At 33.6% G+C, this 23022-nt stretch overlaps 1 protein-coding gene across 4 annotated transcripts in view; it reads right to left on the reverse strand.

Annotated features, from left to right (window-relative positions):
* LOC149807753 (kynurenine/alpha-aminoadipate aminotransferase, mitochondrial-like) overlaps positions 1-23022 on the reverse strand; it is a 66636-nt gene that overhangs the window by 26505 nt on the left and 17109 nt on the right. For all 4 annotated transcript variants that reach the window (XM_089970103.1, XM_089970073.1, XM_089970084.1 and 1 more), the window contains exons 4-8: positions 22777-22845; positions 20222-20354; positions 16466-16540; positions 4215-4490; positions 503-585 (exon numbers count right to left, since the gene is read on the reverse strand). In XM_089970103.1, coding sequence (XP_089826229.1) covers positions 503-585; positions 4215-4490; positions 16466-16540; positions 20222-20354; positions 22777-22845 — 636 coding nt within the window. The remainder of the gene's footprint in view (positions 1-502; positions 586-4214; positions 4491-16465; positions 16541-20221; positions 20355-22776; positions 22846-23022) is intronic.

Here is a 23022-nt window from a genome sequence, read left to right on the forward strand (position 1 = left end):
AATTGTGTACAGTCATCTGCTCCAAGAGGCTGCAGTTTTGAAGCCTCCTGCACAGCTCCAGCAATTTTGGAAGGGCATAAGTGTGTGGTTGGTTTCCTGTTTGGTTTATGACAGATTTTAACTCATTAAGAGCTACATCATACCAAGGAAATGGGAACTAATTGGTCATCCGAGGACAACCTGGACACTGAGGCAGCCATCCTTTGCATACCTGCATGGGTATTGAACCCATGAACCATTGATTACAAATCTAATGCTCTACCAACTGAGCTACTATGGCTCACTAAAAGGGTGGGGTGGAGGAAAGGGAGGTCACAAATATTGTCCAATGGCACAGAGACACCTCTGTCAAAAGTCCACATATCATCTGTATTGTGCAGTCCCAGATATGGCATTTACAATAAATGACTTAAAATCAATTGATAAAAACATTCTTATATTATGTTACTACATTAGGTTCAGACTTCTTCTTTGTAAGTATTTTGCCACATTTCAATCTTACCCTGAAGAAATAAGTTTAGAGAAAGAATCAAATCTGATGACTCGACCATCTTCATCCATGGAAAGAAAACTGGGAATGCGAGGCTGAAATGTAAGAAATGAAGACATGTTATATGTGGTAGACTTGTAAGACAAGTCATATGTGGTAGACTTGTAAGACATGTCATATGTAGTAGACTTATATTATATTAATGCCCTAAAAATCTGAAAAGTTGCAATCTGTAAGGTATCAATACACTAATTAAATTTCTTATATATTTACTTCATTTTCCCCACAACTTTCATAAATGCAGTTACTTCTAGGTTCAGATGCACCAAGCTATTTTACTTATTTTGGGCACTAACACAGACATACCATATCCAAAAAGTCAGGATAGGTTATGTTACTTTTCTGGAAATACCACATACACTTGCTTATGAGTCTGGTCAAACTGCAAAAACAAAGACCCTGATTATCCAGTGTATAAAAAGCCTGTAAATCAGGGTCTATGCTGTTTGTTCTACTGATTATTCCTAACAAACTCCACAGGACCAGATATGCCAGTGCATTAAGTGATGGCAGATCTGGGTCTGTGCAGTTTGCAGCTGGACTCAATTTATGAGTGAGTAAGCAAGTATATACATTAGTAGCAATTAAATTAAATAACTGGGATGTTAAGTGCAAAATGACATCTTTGGAACTGGACAATTTGCACCTGCATGTTTCATCATCTTATATAAAAGACCAGTTGAGGAAATCAATAAACATTTTTTTTAATTCTTGAATGCTGCTTTTTACTGAATGCAAATAATATTCTTCAATGGGTAACCAATTTCCAGGAAAAATCAAAAATATTTAACACATTTATTTTTGCAAGTGACATTTCTGGAACTAGCTGATCACACTTAACTCTGCCATCATACAAAAAGCCCCCGAGTCTGAACTCAATAAACAGTTTATTTTCTGCTTTAGAAGCAAATAATACATTTTTTTTATTGTATATTTAGTATTTCCATTTATGAAGTGAATGTAAATATTATTAAAGAGTTTATTATCACTTAGTGACTTAATCTAGATGAAAATCTGGAGGAAAAAAAGTGTATTAATTCACAGCCACAGTCTCTCTCATGCACTGCGTTAGCGTTACGGATCACTGCCATCTCACCTCTGTCTGCAGCGGTTTGAGTCTAAGATTCAGCCAATGTGGGTATGTGAGAAAGCTTGCCAGTAGCTTCTCGTGGGTCGGTGGTTCTTTCCGGGGTTTTCTTTGGTTCTTCCTCCACCATTAATACTGGCCGCCATGTATAGCCTATCATGTGCTGCAAAATGGCGTTAAACCCCACAACAACAACAACAACAAGCACTGCGTTAGACTATATTGATAAAACTGTGAGGAAATTTCAAGATGCAAGAAAGGAATTACAAAAGCAAACAAAGCAGTGAGTTGTCATATAAAACAAGAGTCCCTTGAAGGAACTGATGCTCTAATGGGCAAAAAGAATTTCCAGGAATTAAAAAATAAGATCATTTCTCCCTTTTTACTGCCAAGTATTGAAACCATTGTTTTGATATTCTCCAGTGTAAAAAGATTTTTCTTCAGGGGCAGCAATGAAAACAAGATTTTCAAGATGGATGCCATGGTGGCCATATTCAGAATGAGACCGGCATTGCTTCTATTTAGTATCAACCAGACATTATAAGAAGTCTTTAGGTGAGAGCCTGATGTCGATAAGAATAGCCATCTAGGAGAAGTAGTGATAAAAAGATTTTTGAGGTGGTCATTGTGGTGGTTGTATTAAAAGCAGGACTGACACATTTTTCAGTTACAACCAACTAGACATCATAAGAAGTTGTTCAGTGAAAACCCCATACTGATATGACCATCTATTCAGGAGTAGTGGGAATAATATTTTCAAGATGGCCAATGTTGTAGCCATACTGGACATCCGATTGACACCATTTTCATTTTGGAGCAACTATACATCTTTGGAAATCTCTCATGAAAATCCATTGGCAATATTACTTCTCATTCCAGAAGATTAGCAAAAACAAGCTTTTCAAGATGGCCACTGTGGCAGCCATATTGGACAACTGATCTGCATCACATTAGAACCAACCAGACATCATAAGAAGTGTTTTAGTGAAAAGCTCATGTTGATATGACCATCCATTCAGGAATAATAAAGATCACGAGGTTTTCATGATGGTCACTGTGGTGGCTATATTTAGCATCAGATGGGCACCATTTTCATTTAGGACGAACTAGACACCTTAAAAATCCTTTAGTTAAAACCCCACATTAATATAACCATCCATTCAGACAGAGTAGCGATACAAAGATTTTCAAGATGTCAGAGTGGCAATGACTATTTTGGACCAACTAGATAATTGGATGGATGTGTGTGTGTGTAAACTATCACGCAATGCTCCAACTATTTTAGGAATAGTGCTAACAGATGGATAAGCTGTTCTAGACTATGACCAGTTGAGCTAAAAGAACAAACTTCAATCTTACACATAAAGTTTAACAAGAGGCCCATGATCACTTTACTGAACTCAATTAGAATTCTAAGAACACAGCTTGATGAAAGCTATCTTACTGAACAGGTTCAATTAGAATTCTAAGAACACAGCTTGATGAAAGCTATCTTATTGAACAGGCTCAATTAGAATTCTAAGAACACAGCTTGATGAAAGCTATCTTATTGAACAGGCTCAATTAGTATTCTAAGAATACAGCTTGATGAAAACTATTTCCTCAACTTTATTCCCTGTTTTTTTCTCCTAGTTTATTATTTTTGGATAAAAATTATTTTTCTTCCTTATAATCAAATTCATTCAGGATCTTCATGATATAAACCTATTTACCAAGTTTTATCGAAATTGAATCTTGCTCATATTCATAAGTCATCCGAGATCTAGAAATCGGATAAAAAATAATGCCTCCAGAGTGGTAGGAAGCAAAAATTTATGGATGGATGACAGATACGGGGCAATACCATTGATCCATTAATCAGTTTTCTTTGTTATGTTTGAAATAAAAAGCTAAATATAAAGATTTGGCAATCCTATGTCTCATGTCTGACACTTCACATGCATAATCTATTTGATATTATATTTCTTAAAGAGAAAAAGATAACCAAAATTCTTTACATTTAGTGATTTCTTTTGCAGAGATAGTGAAAAAGAATAGGTCAATCCAAATTGATTTTCTTGAACTTTTTGAATCTTGAAAATGAAATAGAGATATTTCCATTTTAAAGGGACAAGTAAGGTTTTATCTGCATTTGTGATCCCTCTTGCGCATAACTACACAGGAACGACTACAGATGCTTTGAAAAAATACACTTGAGAAAATACATTATACAGCTCAAGTACGAAACCAAAGAATGTGATCTCAGTTTATCATGCTGTATGTACTTTACCATAAAAATTCACTTTTGCTAAAATGACAAATAATTCAATAATCCATCTAAGACAAATTTTCCCTGCATTGATGGAATATACTGTGGTCAATATTTTTACTTCATGAGTTGAAAAGTTGCCATAAAACTTAATAATGTAATACAGATACACTCTAAGTGGTTCACAGCCCTTTTTGCTGTGACCCTAAACTGGCTACCAGCAGGACCTCCTGACCCTAAGGCTACTTTACAGCATTAAAAAAGCAAACAAGGACTCAACATGACCCTGAGGATGGGAACTACTGCTCTAAATGAACTTTAACATGTACCTTAGAAAACTGTAAATAGTAATAAGGATCATCTTCCAAAATCAACAAATTATATTCTCTTGCAAGCTGATAGATCTTTTTCTTCCTGTCAGCAGTCAGCCCATGCCCTGTGGGATTGCCTCCATTTGGAATACAGTATAGTAACTTTGGAATATCACTGCTTGGATCCTTGGCATGTGATGGTTTCCACTTTGAAAGTATGTGCTGTAAATGATCAGGGTCCATGCCATGTTTGTCTGACTGGACTGGTAGCAATCTGCACCCCAGGGGCTTCAGCTATAATGATATGAAAGTACTTTATGACTAAGAACCATGCTATACCTTTAAAAATGGATGATCTCAAGTCCATGAAATAGGGAATGTGTTGTATTGCAAAAGTATAGGTCTATGATATGACTAAAGCTCACATAAAGACATAAAGACTAGTCCACGACAATAAGGACAAAGGAAGTATGATAGATATACAAAGACAAAGACACATTTTAGATTCTGAACTGCATTACATAGTAAGAATCTTTAGCTTCTTGGAGCTATTTTACTGACTGTAAACAATAACAACAATTTACCTCAAGAAGCAGACATAACCACAATCATACACTTTTTTCTTTTTATAAAATTATGTTTCTACGATAAAAATGCATGCCCCTACCACATTTATAATTTAAATTTTAATAATCAATATAGGAAATAATTTTCCTTGAAATAATAATAACATGGGAAATAATTTTACATGAAATAATAATAACATGGGAAATAATTTTACATCAAATAATAATAACATGGGAAATAATTTTACATGAAATAATAATAACATGGGAAATAGTTTTATATGAAATAATAATAATATGGGAAATAATTTTACATAAAAATATTCTACTCTCTCTTCAATTACATGCCGTGATAAAATAATATGCATGTGTACTGGCTAACTTAAGATACTTCCCTCACTCAATTTTATAATTTCTGTTTAAAAATTCAATGCAGAGAGGTCAATTTACATGAATAGAATATACTCTACACTAACATATAGTCTTAAAATATACTGGTTAAAATAATGGCTTGCCAATACATTCTCAAAATACCATTTACATACTTACCAATTTTAAATTTATGCGGATAAATACAAGACTATGAAAAATATACAAAAGCAAACATATATGATAAAGTGTTCATGCATCAGAAGCATATAACTAATAAATATATCGTGTAGATGGGTGGAAAATCCGTCCAAAACCATATGTAAGTGATATAAGCCAACATTCAGGACAGCTAATAGCCACAAGCATATAGATACAAGCCTAGAAACTGAAAGTGCTAAACATGCAGTTGATTAAGGTAGCAGCAGAATTAGAAGAATGGATAAGGAAACAAACTAGCTTTTAACTTTATTTTACATATTTTCATTGACTACATCAAAATAAAAAGGCTATTACAGGTATATAGTTTAATGAACATAAAACCCTAATTTCACATGGACCTATCTGTTGTTCAGTCCTGGATGTGCCAAAAGAACATTGTCTGTTTACAACAAATCAGAAAATTTAAATCTATTTGCATCCACATTTGAAAATAAATCTCCTCTGCCAAACAAAGAACAGATACAGTAGATGGAACATAAAAACAGAAAACAAGAGCTGTCAGAAGACAACTGTAAATCAATCCCAGCCAGTAACATTTGAGGAACACCAAAATATTCTGATTTTTAAGGAAATTCTAGCTTGCTAGGAAACAACTTTTTTTATTGGTTTGATATCATAAATGCATGTTGACAACACAGTTGGCCCAAAAGGGCTCAATTAGCCAAGCATTGTGTATTGGAATTTCAGTAAATAGTTGAAGGAGGTAAATCTTTGTGGATTTACCTGATTAAGATTCCACACTAATAAGTGAGAAGACATATACATATACAATAACTTATAGAGTTAGTCTTGCACAAAACATTGACTGATCAAAAAACAAGTCACAGAAGTCTACTTTTAAACTGATGGTGTCATATATACTGTGGCTTGTTATCATATATGTACATAATGCTATAGCATCATTTGAACCAAACAATTTAGTGAGCCATGAAACTCACATTATTTTCACTCAGCACAACTCTTCATACCAATATCCTGTTTGTGGTGTTTCTTACGGAATTCTATCTATGAATATTCAGTCCAGTATAATACTTGCAGATACTCAATCATTTGAGATTCTCATTTGGTGAAACATGACTGTTTGCAATTGCTTTCATTTTGATCTGTAGCCTATTGGGATATGATTCAGATATGTTCCATTCTTTCTATATATGCCGTATGTCACCATGCATGAAACCCAACACATCTGGTTCATCTGGTTTCCAGGTTTTTGGATTCCATGGGCATAAGGGGGCGCTCACCAGTTATTATGTACTTTTGAGAGAGTGATGTATATAAGGTGAAGTTGTTTGCATTTAAAACATGCACAATGGAGAGAATGTTGGTATACCTCTATGCTACATTAATGTAATGTGGATGATATTTCTTTGGATATTGTACTTTTGGAAATTGTACATGATGTAAGCAAACGAACTAAAATGATTGCTCCCTTGTGCTAAAAAATCAGCCTGAATTAGTCTAAAGTACACTATCCATAGCAGCTATTAAAGTATGGAAAATGAATTTTGCCAGACTAGACAATACCAGCTTCTGAAAGTGCAATGAATGAATTACCAAATAAATAAAATGTAAAAACGGTTATATGCACTTTTTTATACAATTTACCTCTGAAGTTCAGGAAGTCAAAATGACCAAGTGGAGCTAGCACTTTCTTGAAAGGTGCACATCTGCAGTAAGGCCAAGCTGTATAATCTCTCTCCCATATTACACCCGTCAATCATACACCAAAATAAAGGGAATTAAAGGTTCTTTGTATTATACCTAAGATATACAAGGTCTTTTTTAAATAGCCAGTATAACCAGTGAGGAAAGCCAGGGAAATTCTTTTTCTTTAAAATTCTAACCTATGCAAAATATGAAACTGTAGAGCGCCACCTTAAAGCAAATATAAAAATGTATGCAATTATTTTTTATAATTTTCATATCATTATGTATGATGTTCTGAATAAAATGGTACATTCATATTGATGTTAAGCATGAAAATAAGCTAATTATGCTCATTTTGCTCTTGCTTACATAATATGCCATGAGGCATGTTTGTGTGAGTAGTTACCTTAATTTTGGGGAAATTAGAAGTCTTAGAATATAGGAATAGAGTCAACTGAAATTTAAAACTGTTGCAATAAGTAAAAGAAATATATAGTGAAAATGTTTCTTTTCATTTATTTGCAGTGAAATAAAAAAATAAATGATGAGAAAGCGAATTTGCTTCTTCCATATTAAACAATAGGCAAATATTTTACATTTTGACCTTTGACCTTTATGAACCTGATCTGTTCCATCCATTTACAAACTGTAAAATTCATTGTTGATATCTCAGAAATAATTCTGGCTAGTTTCAAGTTCAAGCTAACACTTTTTTGAAAGGTGCACATCTGGAGTAAGGCCAAGCTGTATACTCTATAACCCATATTACACCCATCAATCATACACCAAAATAAAGGGAATTAAAGGTTCTTTGAATTATACCCAAGATATACAAGGTCTTTTTTAAATAGCCATTATAACCAGTGAGGAAAGCCAGGAAAATTCTTTTAAAAAAAATTCTAACCCTATGCAAAATACGAAACTGTAAAGCACCACCTAAAAGGAATTGAGTAAGTTTTGTCCCTGGCTGTCCATCCATGAACACCAAAATATGCCACAGAATCTGCACGTTGTTTATAAATTCACAAACTGTTTTCTATACAGATTGTATTTTGTTATAAGATAGCCAGTGCACCAGAGTTTTGACAATATTAAAGGTGCTTAACATTGATGTTCATTTAGCGTTACTGATCATTAGGGGAGGTAAACCTTGGTACCATTGTTGCAAGATAGAATTTGTAATTTTTCCCCTTTCAGTTTGTGGACTTCAAATGAACCAAATACATTTACTTTAATATGAGAGTGGCATAATTATATTAAGGGTGTATTGTTTGTATTATCATTATGCTGTCTGTCTAACCGTTTTCCCTAAATTACTTAGTTATTATACATAATTTGATAACTTTCACTGTAATTAATTATTCATTAATTTATTAGTTGTAAACCATATAATAAAGTTATTTGTTATCTGGACTCCAATTTATAAATAATTATATATTAATCTTTCATTGGCTCCACTTTCACTGCATTCACCAACTTACATTCACACATATCAGACATTAGTCCACTAATGAAGGTAGTCTCAAAAATTGTGCTTCTGACATTCTTCTTTTCTCTCTATCTAAATTTGACCCCCTTTGCAATATTACAAAAAACTTGACAATTAAATCAGAATTTGTAACATCAACTCCAGATAAATATCAGCTTGCTCAGTTCTTCCATGAAGTAATCAAACAGAAACAAATGCACCTCAACCCCATTGGAATACCATAAAGAATCAAGACTTGACAGTGCCTTTTAGTCCTCTCAATGTTGGGTCCACCCATTAAACTACAAGTCCCCATAAGTATGAAATACTGAGATAATGTGCTGCAAAATAATACCAAGGTAGGATGGACAGAAATACTTTCAAACAGATAAGGTTAACACTAAATGCCACTTTCACATTTATTGTCGATCATACAAAAATGGGACTGCTCCAGTGGCCTAATGGTTAGAGCCTCCACCTTGGATACAGGAGGTCACAGGTTTGAAACCCAGCCGAGTCATACCAAAGACTTACAAAAATGGTACAAACAGCTGCCTCACTCGGTGCTCAGCATTTAGAGGTTAGTGTTAGGACTAGACAGCCTGGTGTCAAGATAATATGACTAGGTGGGACATAAAGCTACATGTCTGTGGCATGATGGCCCAGTGCTAGACATCACTATAAACTGCCACACTGCAGACACTGTAGCAATATGACTGAAAAATTGCTAAAGGTATACTTAAAATCCAAATCACACATACACACACCCTTTTAATTTTCACCAGTTCTAAGAATTGTTTACTGTATATAAGACAGTCATGCAAGTTTCATAATTCCAGGTTCTGATGAAACACATGCATTCATGGTTGCTTGAGCAGGCAAGCAAAGACAGAAATTTCACTGGGAATTTCCAGTTAAGTCCCATAAGTCTTTCATACTTTGGTCTGGTAATGAGGATTTGATTTCTTGGACTATGTTAGTTCTGATAATGACATTGTCACACCTGTGATGCCAATGATTAAAATGTACATCTGTTGTACCATGAGGCTATTGTTTGTGAAATCAGTGATCGCCAGGAAACCACCAAATTACTGAACAAAATCAATTTCACATAAAAGTGGGTTTTATGATTTGCCAGCTGGTACATGTACATGTATGTGGACACTGATGGTAAAAATCACTGGTTTATCTTTTTTTCATGTTATTATGTATTTATACAATTATTGTTGCATGAAAATTTTATTACCATGACATATGAGTTCTGACAGTAATCATACCAATATAAATTGTTTACTACATGTCCAACGTCATCAACATGAACTAGTACATTAACAGACTGAAGAAAAAATTTTAATTTTGATTCAAATGTTTTTTAAATAACGTTTCTTAGATATAATGTTCCTAACATCACATTTTCCTGTGAGACGTTACAAACAGTCTCTGCTGTATTTTATTCCATTCTAACATTTTGTAAATTCAAGAAGCTATTTCAACAAATTCCAGGACTTTTCAAGAACAAAAGCAACTTGTTCAAAGAGTGTTCAGATCAACCCCTCATATTCAGGGACTTTTCAAGGTCATATGAATCATATTATGTGTACAGATAATTGATTTTTCCTTCTGAATTATTGGAACTTAGATTATTGTTGTTGTTGTTGTGGGGTTTAACACCATTTTTCAGCACACGATAGGCTATGCATGGTGGCCAGTATTAATGGTGGAGGAAGAACCCGGGAAAACCCTGGGAAGAACCACCAACCCACGAGAAGCTACTGGCAAGCTTTCTCACATATCCACATTGGCTGGGAACTTAGATTGTCATTAGGAAGTAACTACTTAACTTAGATATCATCACACATCATTTAACTTAACATAAATTAAAAATAGTATTTGAAACATATGACCAAATCAACAGGTGTACCAGCAGAGTGAGAATGCAAGTATAAAAATGAATGAATGAACGAATGAATCAATGAATCAATCAATGAATCAGTGAATGTATGAACGAGCAAATATACAAGAGATAAATAATAGAAGATATTAAAGCAAATAAAAATGAGAATAAACAAGAGGATAAAGAAATGATTATAATGAATGCAAGATAAAAAAAGAAAACTCACTCATTTTCATAAATGACATTGCCATAAGGTCATTTCAACTAGAGTGAAACCAAGAAGTGAAATACAGTCGTTATGTGTAAATGACCAAACTGATTTATATTACTTCTGAATATGGTTTAGTGTTGTCAATTATCTCCTAAGCACATAACCACTGAAAGCACACAATAAATTTTCAAACTAGCTGACAATATCCTAATCACATCAAATTGGAAGACCTGAGAAAATAAACTGTCTTCATTTATCCCTTTACCTCATGCAAGCGCTTTTCGACACCTCTACTCCATTCACATGGAATTGCCTTTGGATGCCTCTACCTGATTCTCATACAAGAGCTTTTATACGCCTCTACACCATTCTCATGGAAGCGCCTTTTGACACCTGCTGTAAACATTGGCTAATTTGAGCGGGTTTTCATTGAGCCACCTTCATGGAAAAAACCCTATTAGAGATACTACATTCATTGGTGTGAATGACCATTATGTCAGATCACATGGTCGCTGTTTATGCTCTGGAAAAAATCTGCTATTTAATGTAACTGGGTCATATTCTCCACTCTCCAAAATGGAGGTCACGGATTTTGTTCAGTACTTACTGTAGTATCATCAGTTTTCGTGGGGGACCAATTTTCATGGTTTTCACTGTTGCCCCGAACCACAAATTTACATCCCCAACGAAAAATGAGCCACATAGGATGATGCCCCCACCCCCATTTTTTTTACAGTGTTTCATTCCTAGAGATTAACACAGATGCTAGTATTTGATAAATCAAGGTCAATAGTGTAATCTGGTAATTAAATATTAGCTTTTACATGTGTTTGTTTTTTATTTTAACCTTTTGAAAAAATTATAAATAATTTTATATTGTTTCAATGCACAGGTTTGATAAGATATCCGATAGCTGTAATTTTACACTCTCTGCCTTAAATTGATATGCAAGGTAAGTAAGGACAGAGAGAAAATAGAAAAAAAGCATAAGGTATTCAACCAATAGTAATACTGAAAATGAAAGAAAAAATAATACAAAATAACAGTTTATGAAAATGAAATTTAATACTTATTCAAATCGATCATTCATTTGAGTACAACTGTTGTTGAAACATTTAAATCCTTCTGAAAGCACATTTCATTTTATCTATGCATCTTTAACCCAAAAGAACAATTCTGTAAAGTACTATGACTATTTTATGAAACACTATTATTAATGAAACACTATGCATATAATGCATGTACACTAATTATAGCAGAGTATTAAAGCTCAAACTTCACATAATTTTGGACAAAACCATTGTATCAACATCGTGTTAATCAAGTTTCATGGTACTCACAAATGCTTCTCAGGTAAATAATACCCAAATTGCTGAATTAAACAAGTCAAGCTATCTCAAAACCACTGATAATTAGGTCTGATCTTTCACTCATTGTCGCATGAGCTGCAATTATCCATTCAGCATGTGGGGGGGGTCTAAGTTGAATTTTACCACTCTTTAGCCACTGTATTAATGCCATGATCGTCAGAAAAATGTTGCTGTTGTTGTTGTTGTTGTTGTAGGGTTTAACACCATTTGTCAGCACACAATAGGCTATACATGGCGGCCAGTATTAATGGTGGAGGAAGAACCCGGGAAAACCCTGGTAAGAACCACCGACCCACGAGAACTACTGGCAAGCTTTCTCACATACCCACATTAGCCGAATCCGAGACTTGAAGACTCAAACCCACGCAGACAGAGGTGAGATGGCAGTGATCTGTAACAGAGAGCGCTTTAATCCACTCGCCACTCGGGGTCCCCCATCAGAAAGTACTGATGGTGCAACCTGATGGACAGTGGTTTAAGTAAGAGATCATTCATATGTACTTTAATAACCGATTGACCTAGTGTTGTTGGCTGCATCGGCTTCCTTTGATGTTCAGCACTCAAATGAAAACATGGTGAAAGTGATTATTCTTGACAGGTGTTTTATTTGTGCTCATAAAGATGGAAGTATTGTTTTATTGTTGTTGGCTGTGTCAGCTTCGACTGATGGTATTCACTTGGTTGAAAACACGGTGTAAGTATTGAACTTGCCAGTCCTTAATTTGTGCTCATACAGGTGGTAGTATTCTTTTAAACATTAAAGTGACTGCCATTTGCGTCAACAAAGTTTTATTCTGTTGTATTCTTCATTTTGGGTATTTGTAGAGGTTAAACCATGAAATTAAATACCTACTAATATGCAAATTTTGACAGGCAAAACCATGAATTTAAGTACCCACAAAAAGGTCTATTTTATTAAAAGCCACGAAAATTGAGCCCAACGAAAATAAATGATACTACAGTATTTGAGTTTTCATGATTAGAATCACAACTATGATATCTTCAATAACTTAGGTAAAGGCTCTGATATTGGTGTAGGCAGTGATTAGTTTTTATAAATTATCAAATTCAGATGATTTAGTGATGTAGACACAGACAAAGAACTTATAAATTTTGAGCATGAGAAATGGCAGTTACAGTTAGTCACGTGGCTTCAATGACTTGATGGGGAACAAGTTTTCTCAAGATTTTAAAGAACATTTAAAAATCGTCTGTGAAAAATAATTATACAGCTATAACGATGGTATTTTACACTTAAATTTTTCAATACATAATATATGTGTACCAAAAATTGTATACGGTTAAACGTAACATACACTACACTGCTTAACAGTTTTAAGGCAGGCCTCTGTGTATGGAATCGAAGATGTAACATGTTCTATTTATAGTGCACTTCACTGGGTAACTTTGCTACATGTATAGCAAAGGGCTAAAAAACCATACACTCTATGAGGTAAAGGGTTAATCTGCAACATCAAGTGTTTTATTCAATCTGCAGCAACAAGTGTTTATTTACTCTGCAACATGCAATGTTTTATTAAATCTGCACATGTAATGTTTTATTAAATCTGCAACATCAAGTGTTTTATTTAACTGGCAACATGTAAAGTTTTATTAAATCTGCAACATCAAGTGTTTCATTTAATCTGCATCATGTGTTTTATTAAATCTGCAACATCAAGTGTTTTAATTAATCTGCAATGTCATGTACTTTATTTATCCTGCAACATCCAGTGTTTGATTTAATCTGCAACATGCAATGTTTTATTAAATCTGCAACATCTAGTCTTTTATTTAATCTGCAAGAACAAGTGTTTATTTACTCTGCAACATCAAGTGTTTTATTTAATCTGCAACATCAAGTGTTTTATTTAATCTGCAACATCAAGTGTTTTATTTAATCTGCAACATCAAGTGTTTTATTTAATCTGCAACATCAAGTGTTTTATTAAATCTGCAACATTAAGTGTTTTATTTAATCTGCAACATCAAGTGTTTTATTTAATCTGCAACATCAAGTGTTTTATTAAATCTGCAACATTAAGTGTTTTATTTAATCTGCAACATCAAGTGTTTTATTTAATCTGCAACATTAAGTGTTTTATTTAATCTGCAACATTAAGTGTTTTATTTAATCTACAACATCAAGTGTTTTATTTAATCTGCAACATCAAGTGTTTTATTTAATCTGCAACATCAAGTGTTTTATTTAATCTGCAACATTAAGTGTTTTATTTAATCTGCAACATTAAGTGTTTTATTTAATCTACAACATCAAGTGTTTTATTTAATCTGCAACATAAGTGTTTTATTTAATCTGCAACATCAAGTGTTTTATTTAATCTGCAACATTAAGTGTTTTATTTAATCTGCAACATCAAGTGTTTTATTTAATCTGCAACATCAAGTGTTTTATTTAATCTGCAACATCAAGTGTTTTATTAAATCTGCAACATTAGTGTTTTATTTAATCTGTGACATCAAGTGTTTTATTTAATCTGCGACATCAAGTGTTTTATTTAATCTGCGACATTGTTTTATTTAATCTGCAACATCAAGTGTTTTATTTAATCTGCAACATCAAGTGTTTTATTTAATCTGCAACATTAAGTGTTTTATTTAATCTGCAACATTAAGTGTTTTATTTAATCTGCAACATTAAGTGTTTTATTAAATCTGCAACATTAAGTGTTTTATTAAATCTGCAACATTAAGTGTTTTATTTAATCTGCAACATTAAGTGTTTTATTTAATCTGCGATGTCAAGAGTTTATTTAATCTACAACATCTAGTAGTTTATTTAATCTGCAACATCTGGTGTTGATCGTATCCTCCTGTCATTTTTGTACTTACTGCAATTTTAAATTATAGTGAAATACTTAACCTTTACCTCAAAGAGTATATGGCTTTTTAGGCCTTTGATACACATGTAGCAAAGTTACCCAGTGCAGTATGCTATAAATAGAACACCTGTTACTTATTCAACTCCATACACATAGGCCTGCCTGTTAATTGTTAAGCAATGTAGTGTATGTTACGTTAAAAAAAGAAATTTAACCATTTTACATTATTGGTACACATCTATTATGTATGGAAAAATTTAAGAGTACAGTCCGATCATTATAGCTGTGCAATTATTTTTCACAGAAGAATTTTTTTATGTGCTTTGAAATCTTGAGAGAACTTGTTCACTGTCAAGTCAGTGAAGCCGCGTGACCAACTGTAGCTGCCATTTCTCATACTCAAAATTTACAAGTTTTTTGTCCATGTCTACATCACTAAGTCATCTGAATTTGTTAATTTATAAAAACTAATTGCTGCCTACATCAATATCAGAGCCTTTACTTAAGTTATTGAAGCTTTCATAGTTATGATTCTAATTGTGAAAACTTCATAAGTATTGAACGAAATCCATGACCTCCATCTTGGAGAGTGGAGAATACGACCTAGTTACTTTAAATAGCAGATTTCGACCAGAGCATAAACAGTGACCATGTGATCTGACGTAATGGTCGTTCGCAGAAATGAATATAGTATCTAATAGGGGGTTTTCCCCAAAGGTGGTGTTTCGAAAACCCTCTTAAAATGGCTTATGTTTACAGCAGGTGTCAAAAGGCGCTTCCATGCGAATGGAGTAGAGGTGGCATCCAAAGGCACTTCTATGCGAATGGAGTAGAGGCATCCAAAGGCACTTGCATGAGGTAAAGGGTTAAAGAGTGCAGATGTGATCTAAATATCTAAAGAGAATTAGTCTGTTTATATTAAATGGCAAAAATCTAAACATAATTAGTTTGTTGATATTAAATGGCAAAAATAAGTTACTTGGATGTAAATAAGACATGGTGTTTCTTACTACAACTACTACTCAATAAGGTGATTTGTTGGAAAATCACTTAAATCTACAGTTTATTTCATAATGTGTTGCATGTTAACTTAATGAAAATGTTGGACAGGTATTTCTGAAACAGTACTAAGAAACTAAGAAAATGTTTAAACATGAGTAGCAGGGAAAGGGGAAGGCAAAAAGGATTGTTCAGATTTGAAATTATGTTAAAATGTAGTCTTCTGTTAATAACATGTTCTGAAAGTTGACATTAAGAGACACTTTTTCTGGTTAAGTTGAGTGGTGTTAACTGCTGAATGGATACAGTTTCATGCTAAGAACTGCAACTCTGCTCCTCTTTACTGAAACTCAGTTGCCTGTTCCCCACAGGATTATATGATAGCTTTTTAGAATCATAATGAGACTATAATTTAATAATTTTAATTAATAATAATTTTAATAAGCCAAAATGAGCAATGGGATGTGCTTAATAGGATACTTTTAATGGTATTTTATTGCAAACTTTACTTCTTAAAGTTCAACAAAACTTTACCAAAGAATTTGTTTACTACCTTTTCAAAATATAAATAATCCTGAACATACAAAAATAAAAGAAAACCCTCAAGGGCTTACTACACTTTGTTTTCATCTGCTAATCAATGCAGTGAGTCTTGGGTCTCATTTTCTATTCACACTTACAATAGCCAGAGTTCCTGGATATGATGGTGTCTCAGTTAAAACTGTGTCTTTCTGTGAAACCAAGGCCTCCAATGCCTGAAAAGAAAAACCATTAAGACTCACTATCTCAAAATTGGAATTGAGAATAACCAGAGTACTCGTTGTGAGGACAAAAGACGTGAAATTATACATCCTGAAGGTCATTGGTGGATGAATTTTCAAGTATAAAAGTAATGTTTTTCAATGACCAATTGCATCACTGTATCCAAGGCAAAAAGACATTGACCAATACCTATGCAATCATTTAAAACCTGACCTAAGCTAGACGATTTGTGACTTAAAAAAGCCCCAAATACAATGTTTTTTCACCCAAAACGAACTGAGATAATTACATTATATTTAAGTCCATCTAGTTCAAAGAGTTGGTACTCGCTGACTCACATGAACAAATAATGAACCTGACGTTACATTATTTACTTATTGGTATTAAAAAAGTTCAATGATTATATGACTATTATTTCCAACATTAATCAAGAAACTGAGATTTTAGCAACATGCAGAAAACAAAATTACTCTAAGGCTCCCAAATACTTATCCCTACATACAGACTGTGATGAAAGACAGACTGTACATTGACCTGAAGGAAGAGGAAGAAATTGGAAAAGTAGAGTTGTATGCCACAATGATTCAGAATGCAGAAATTGTGAAATTGTTGCAAAGTTCAACCATCTTCAGAAGAATGAGAATAAGGGTCATGTGACCAATATCACAAGTACAGCTCTCCCCAAAATTATAATGCAATATAGTTGGAGTCCAAACCACCATTCATGTCATGTACAGTGGTATATTGAAAATGATCAAAAATTATTTGAATGTGTGTGTATGTGTGTAATAAAACAGAAATCAAATGTATAGTAATACTTTTAGTTTAAATAAATTAGGAATTTTTTCTTCCCTGCTTGGTATTTATACATTTAATTTTTCTACTAATAACGTCCAAAAAGTAAATGAAGATAAAATACCAGGCTTCAGGTCATTTTCTTTCAACCATATTGTTGTACATTTGATAAATTACAGTGTATGAGTAAGAATAAAACAATGATGTAATATGAGTAAGTACACTTGCCAATTATAATTTCCACCTACAGCTGTATTGTCAACTCACTTAAAGTGATTTTAATTGAACAGAAAATACCATCACTTGCAACAACAAACTAATGACTAAATTCATGTTGCAAACTGAGACCAACACACATTGATATTAAAAACTTGATTCTTTACTGAGAGCTCACAATCATTCTAAACACATTCTGCAATTAAATAAATGAACTTATATCTATAAAAAGTGTACTGAGTAATGTCAAGTCATTTTTGCCTTTACAATATCTCACCATCAGTTCATAACACCCATTATATATGATGATTAGCAACTGAATGTCACACCATGCTATATATGATTAGCAACTGAAAGTCACACCATGTTACATATGATGATTATCAACTGAATGTCACACCATGCTATATATGATGATTAGCAACTGAATGTCACACCATGTTACATATGATGATTAGGAACTGAATGTCACACCATGTTATATATGACGATTAGCAACTGAACGATGTCATACCATGTTATAGGATTAGCAACTGAATGTCACACCATATTACATATGATGATTAGCAACTGAATGTCACACCATGTTACATATGTGATTAGCAATTAAATGTCACACCATGTTACATATGATAGCAACTGAATGATGTCACACCATGTTATGCATAATGATTAGCAACTGAATATCGCATTATGTTACAAATGATGACCAGAAAATGAATGACATCACACCCGTTAGTGACTGAGTGATGTCAAACCATGTGCAGCAAGCTTTTAGCAATTCTAAAACACAGAATAGAAATAACAAAGTAATGATCATGCATGCACACATGTAATCTGTTCAAAATAAACTGTTGTCTGAAAGAAATACATTTCATCACAAAGATCCTAATCTAAACAGAATAAGCACTGTTCAGTCATATAATGTATATTCCCTAAATGAAGTATTCTGTGATTTGATGTCATTTGATACCTGATCATTCTTGTTGTTTTGCAAAGTCTATGGTATTTCTCAGCTGCATAATCTTCAACATCCTGGCTTTCTAGTCATGTAGGTCCTTGAATGCAAAAATGGATTTGGAAACAGCTGGGGTGGGGGAGGGCTTCTGACAGGTCTTTCTCGTCACTGTCAATAGCAGATCATACTTCCTGTTTATCAAAATCTGTTTTCTCTTTTGCACCTCGGAAAAACTGGATGAATGAACCAAGTTTACAGAACACTACCCTGGTCTGCCATTTGCTTATCCATCTCTTTTGTGTTTTAGTCCAGCATCTGCATCTAAACCAGTCTGCATATTCTTAAATTTTCCTCATCTTTCTTCCAATCATGCAAAGATGACATAGCCACACCAAAATCCTTTGCAACTTTCCACTTCACTTTGCCAGACTTAAGTTTCTTTAAAGCATCAAACTTAAACATCACAGAATAAAGGATCCTTTTCCTGGACATCTCCATTGATAGATTAAATGTCTCAGCTTAGTATTTATTCAATGAAGTGTTGTCTTAATGCACAGGTAAATACTGATAATACTCAACTCACTTTTTAATCTAACTGATTTCACAATAAAGTGAAAGTAAACCATTCTCGCTGGACATTGGATAATGCATTCTGGACTGCACTATAAAAACATCACAGAAAGCAGCCATTGCTAATCTTTTCTGTAATCTGTTGCTGTCTGGGTGTCAACTAACAATGATTAACAATAAACTGGTATTCTGTATCACTGGCAAGCTGTGTTTACAGAGATCTGCTCGGGTGACTTTAAGACCAAAGGCAAATTTGACAGTCCTGTCTTGTGTAACCAAATTACAATAGTTGACACTGACCAATTACAATTGTGGCTTATTAGAGACATGGGTAATTTCGGGTGTACAATAGGCTGTTAGGAATACATGATCTTACCTTGCATGAATACAACAGTGGGTAATTCCAGTCAAACAGTGACTGTACAAATACAATCTGGTAGGTCCATATCAAATAAACTAGTTACAATGTAAAGTTTCAGCTGACAGATGTTGAAAATTATAGTTTACATAATTTTGGTTATAGGGTCCATTGCATTTCCATGTTATATCTGGAACTGCATTATAGCAAAGTGTGTTATAGCAGGGAAGAGCTGTACCGAGAAATGACCTTTTCATTTTTCTGGACAGGGTGGGTGTGTCCAAATATTAGTAATAAGTACAGTCTTCTCTGATAAGTGGATTTTAAGTCATGGAAAGTAATTTATTTTTAAAAGTGTCTTGCCCTGTGACTGAAAAATTCTTTGAGCACTAGAATGATTGGACAAAGGTTGACAAGACATCAAGACACTGAAAAATCATTGCTTTATCTGAAATATTTTGAGGTTAATAAATGCGAAAGTCAGTTTAATATGATTTTATTTATTTATTTTCATATTTAAAGCACAGCAGTTTCAACACTGAGTCAAAATAATAGTAATTAATTTGGGTACTTTGTACTTTCATGTACATGGAATTTGAGTCAGGGCTTATTGATCTTTTTGAAGTCATCTGCCCTGGGCCTGAGTCTGAAAATATTTTGTCTCTGAGCACTGGTCTATCTCTCTGTCTATACCTTCTCCATTCTATGATTCACTCACCATCCACCCACTGATCTATCCACTCAACCATTTATCTGTGTAAAAGTATGCATCCTTACTCTTGCAATCCCATCTTGACTGCCATTGGTTATAAGGATGTCCGTGGCCCCTGGATGGTCCTTCTTGTTTAACAAGGGAGGTGTGTGTATGTGCTCTTGTAGACCTTTGACCCATTCCAACAAGCCTGGAAGCCTGAAATTTACAAATGTGCTATACTACTATGCAACAAAAGCTTGTACACTATATTTCTTTATATACATTGTAACAATTACAGCCTTTAACAACAGAACAGCAAGAAATTGAAAAGTAATGTCAATGAAATCTTTCCTAACAAAATATTTGTGTTTTCTGGTAAGAACTGCAACACCATTAATGCATTGGTTTCATAACTAGAAATGTTTAACTGTCTGGTACTGAATGAGAAAATAATAACAGGATTCCATAAATACTATATAATACAAAACAATACAATACAGGGTTTCCATCATTTTAAAAAACAAATGATTAAGTTGAAAGAATACAAATGCCCTGTGAACCCCTTGTTTTCAATGCATACATTCACTGACCTGCATGCAAAACTTAAGACACACTGAAGAATGGGATGATGTATGGAAGGATGGAGAAACAACAGTAACACCATAAGCCACATCCATATTTGTGGCAGCAAAAAAAAGAAAAAAAGCAAGAGGTAAAAAGTAAGAAAGCTGTCTGTAACATACTCAAGACAGATACCCGGCAGTCCATCATAAGGTGCAAGAGAGTACATGTTACCTTTTCCATATGTTTAATAAAAATGTTAGAACATGCAGAATATTTATCTAAATATAAACCAAATTACTGCATTTCAGTCCCTCAAGTGATAAATGCTAGTCCCAAAATATTATATATACGTTTGCAGTTAACAAATCGAGATGTGAAGATGGTGGAACAGAGTCTTGCAAAGAGACAGATACTCTACTATCCAAAAGAATTTACAGGTTAAGATCACATACTCATTTTAACTGCTGCACGTTGAAACAATCGTTCATGAGAAAATTTCAAAACAGACACTGTGGTGGCCAGAGTAGATTATGTTCAGCACCATTTTCATCTAAGATAAACTAGACATCATTAGAAGACCTTTGTACAAAAACCCCATACCAATATGACCATACATTCATGTGAAGCAGCAAGAACAAGATTTTCAAAATGGCCCTAGTGGCGGCCATATTTAATACAAGATTGGCAACATTTGCATTTAGAACCAACTAATTAAGGACAAACTAGACCATGTTATGAACACCTTTGCAAAGTTTCATGGCAATCTTCCAAGTAGTTTAGAAGTAGCAAAAACAAACTTGTGTTAATGAAATGGAAGGATGGGCAACAGGACATCCCATAAGCTCTTCTGGTCTATGACCTGCAGAGCAAATAAAATATTTCAATGAAGAACAATACTAATGCCCTCATATTTTTATCATATAGCTGAAGAACTTTCATTTGATATGTATAGCCTATATCTCTGTTCCAGGAATTATTTTTGATGTTAACAAGCTATTTTTAACAGGAGAGAAAACTGACCAACACTGGAGCTTTCTTATATAAACTGTTGATACAAACTGAATATATACTGTATAATGGGTATCTTATGCACGTTTCACTTGCTGTTAATTTTGTCAATTTTTATATACATTGTCCATCAGTGAAAAAAAGTAAGTAAATATTCACAAGCTTTTTCCAAAAAAATTAGTTGATACTTAAACCCACTGAACAAAAGCATAAAAAACATTTAATTTCCTTTTTTGACTAGAATTTTTGTAATGTCCAAAATAAGTATTCTGTGAAACTGCAGTGCCCTGCTTGTAAATGATTACAGTTTTCTGTTTACATAGATCAGACTGAAATCAGAACAAAATATCAGGAAAAAAACAGTACACATGGAATATGAATTTTTTAAAAAAAAAACATAATCTTAACACTGCTGACTCGGTTGCTAGAATGTAACTCTTTTTAATGCATGAATCTTTTCACAAGAAATAAGGGTATAGCCAGGATAAATATGCATCACAAGCATTTGCGATTAACCACATTACAAAAATGAGGCAATATGGACTAAATATTTCTGAGTTATTGATAAGAGAGTAAAATATGCACATGACTCACAACTCACTGTGCAAGACAAAACGGACATTTATAAATACAATTCCTGGTTGACCTTTGATAAAAAAATCTCTATGGTGGTCCTGATTGGTAATAGTGAAAAAACCTGCACACCAAAGAAAATGTGTTTAACCAAAGCTGCTAAGTTTAAAAGTAGTTCCATTAGCTGAACAGTGCCTTTCATTAAATAAATGTAAATGTTTAGTTAAAAATAAAAATACTAGTCATATGCGTAAAGCTAACAAGTTATGTCCCCTTGTACCTGATATAACAAAAGTCAGCGGCATACTACACAGCTAAAATTGGAAACAAATGAGAAAGACAAACGAAACCTAATTCTTACAATACTTTGAATTTGTTAGCATTTTAACTGATCATTTAAACTTATATAAAAAATCAATATCTTGATAAGCATGAATTCACTGAGCTTTCAGAATGCTAGAAATGTTTTTTAAAAAAGCTGCAAAATATTTACCCCCGTGTAGGAGAATACTGCAAAGCCTGTTGCATGAGCTCCTCACCCATATGAATGGTGGTGCCATTTCTGTAGAGAAAATCACAAGAAGAGTATAAAAATAATGAGTTATTTTTTTTAAAGAATTCTTTCTTGATCCAACTTTTTAAGACAGTTCTACAACTCAAGAAGTAATGGTGCTCTACTCTGAAAACTATAACAATTTAGATATTTTTCAAAGAAACAAACTATCTGAACTTTCAAGAC

Source organism: Sinohyriopsis cumingii, chromosome 1, assembly GCF_028554795.1.
Source record: "Sinohyriopsis cumingii isolate HCF-2022 chromosome 1, ASM2855479v2, whole genome shotgun sequence".
NCBI classification, from domain to species: Eukaryota; Metazoa; Mollusca; class Bivalvia; order Unionida; family Unionidae; genus Sinohyriopsis; species Sinohyriopsis cumingii.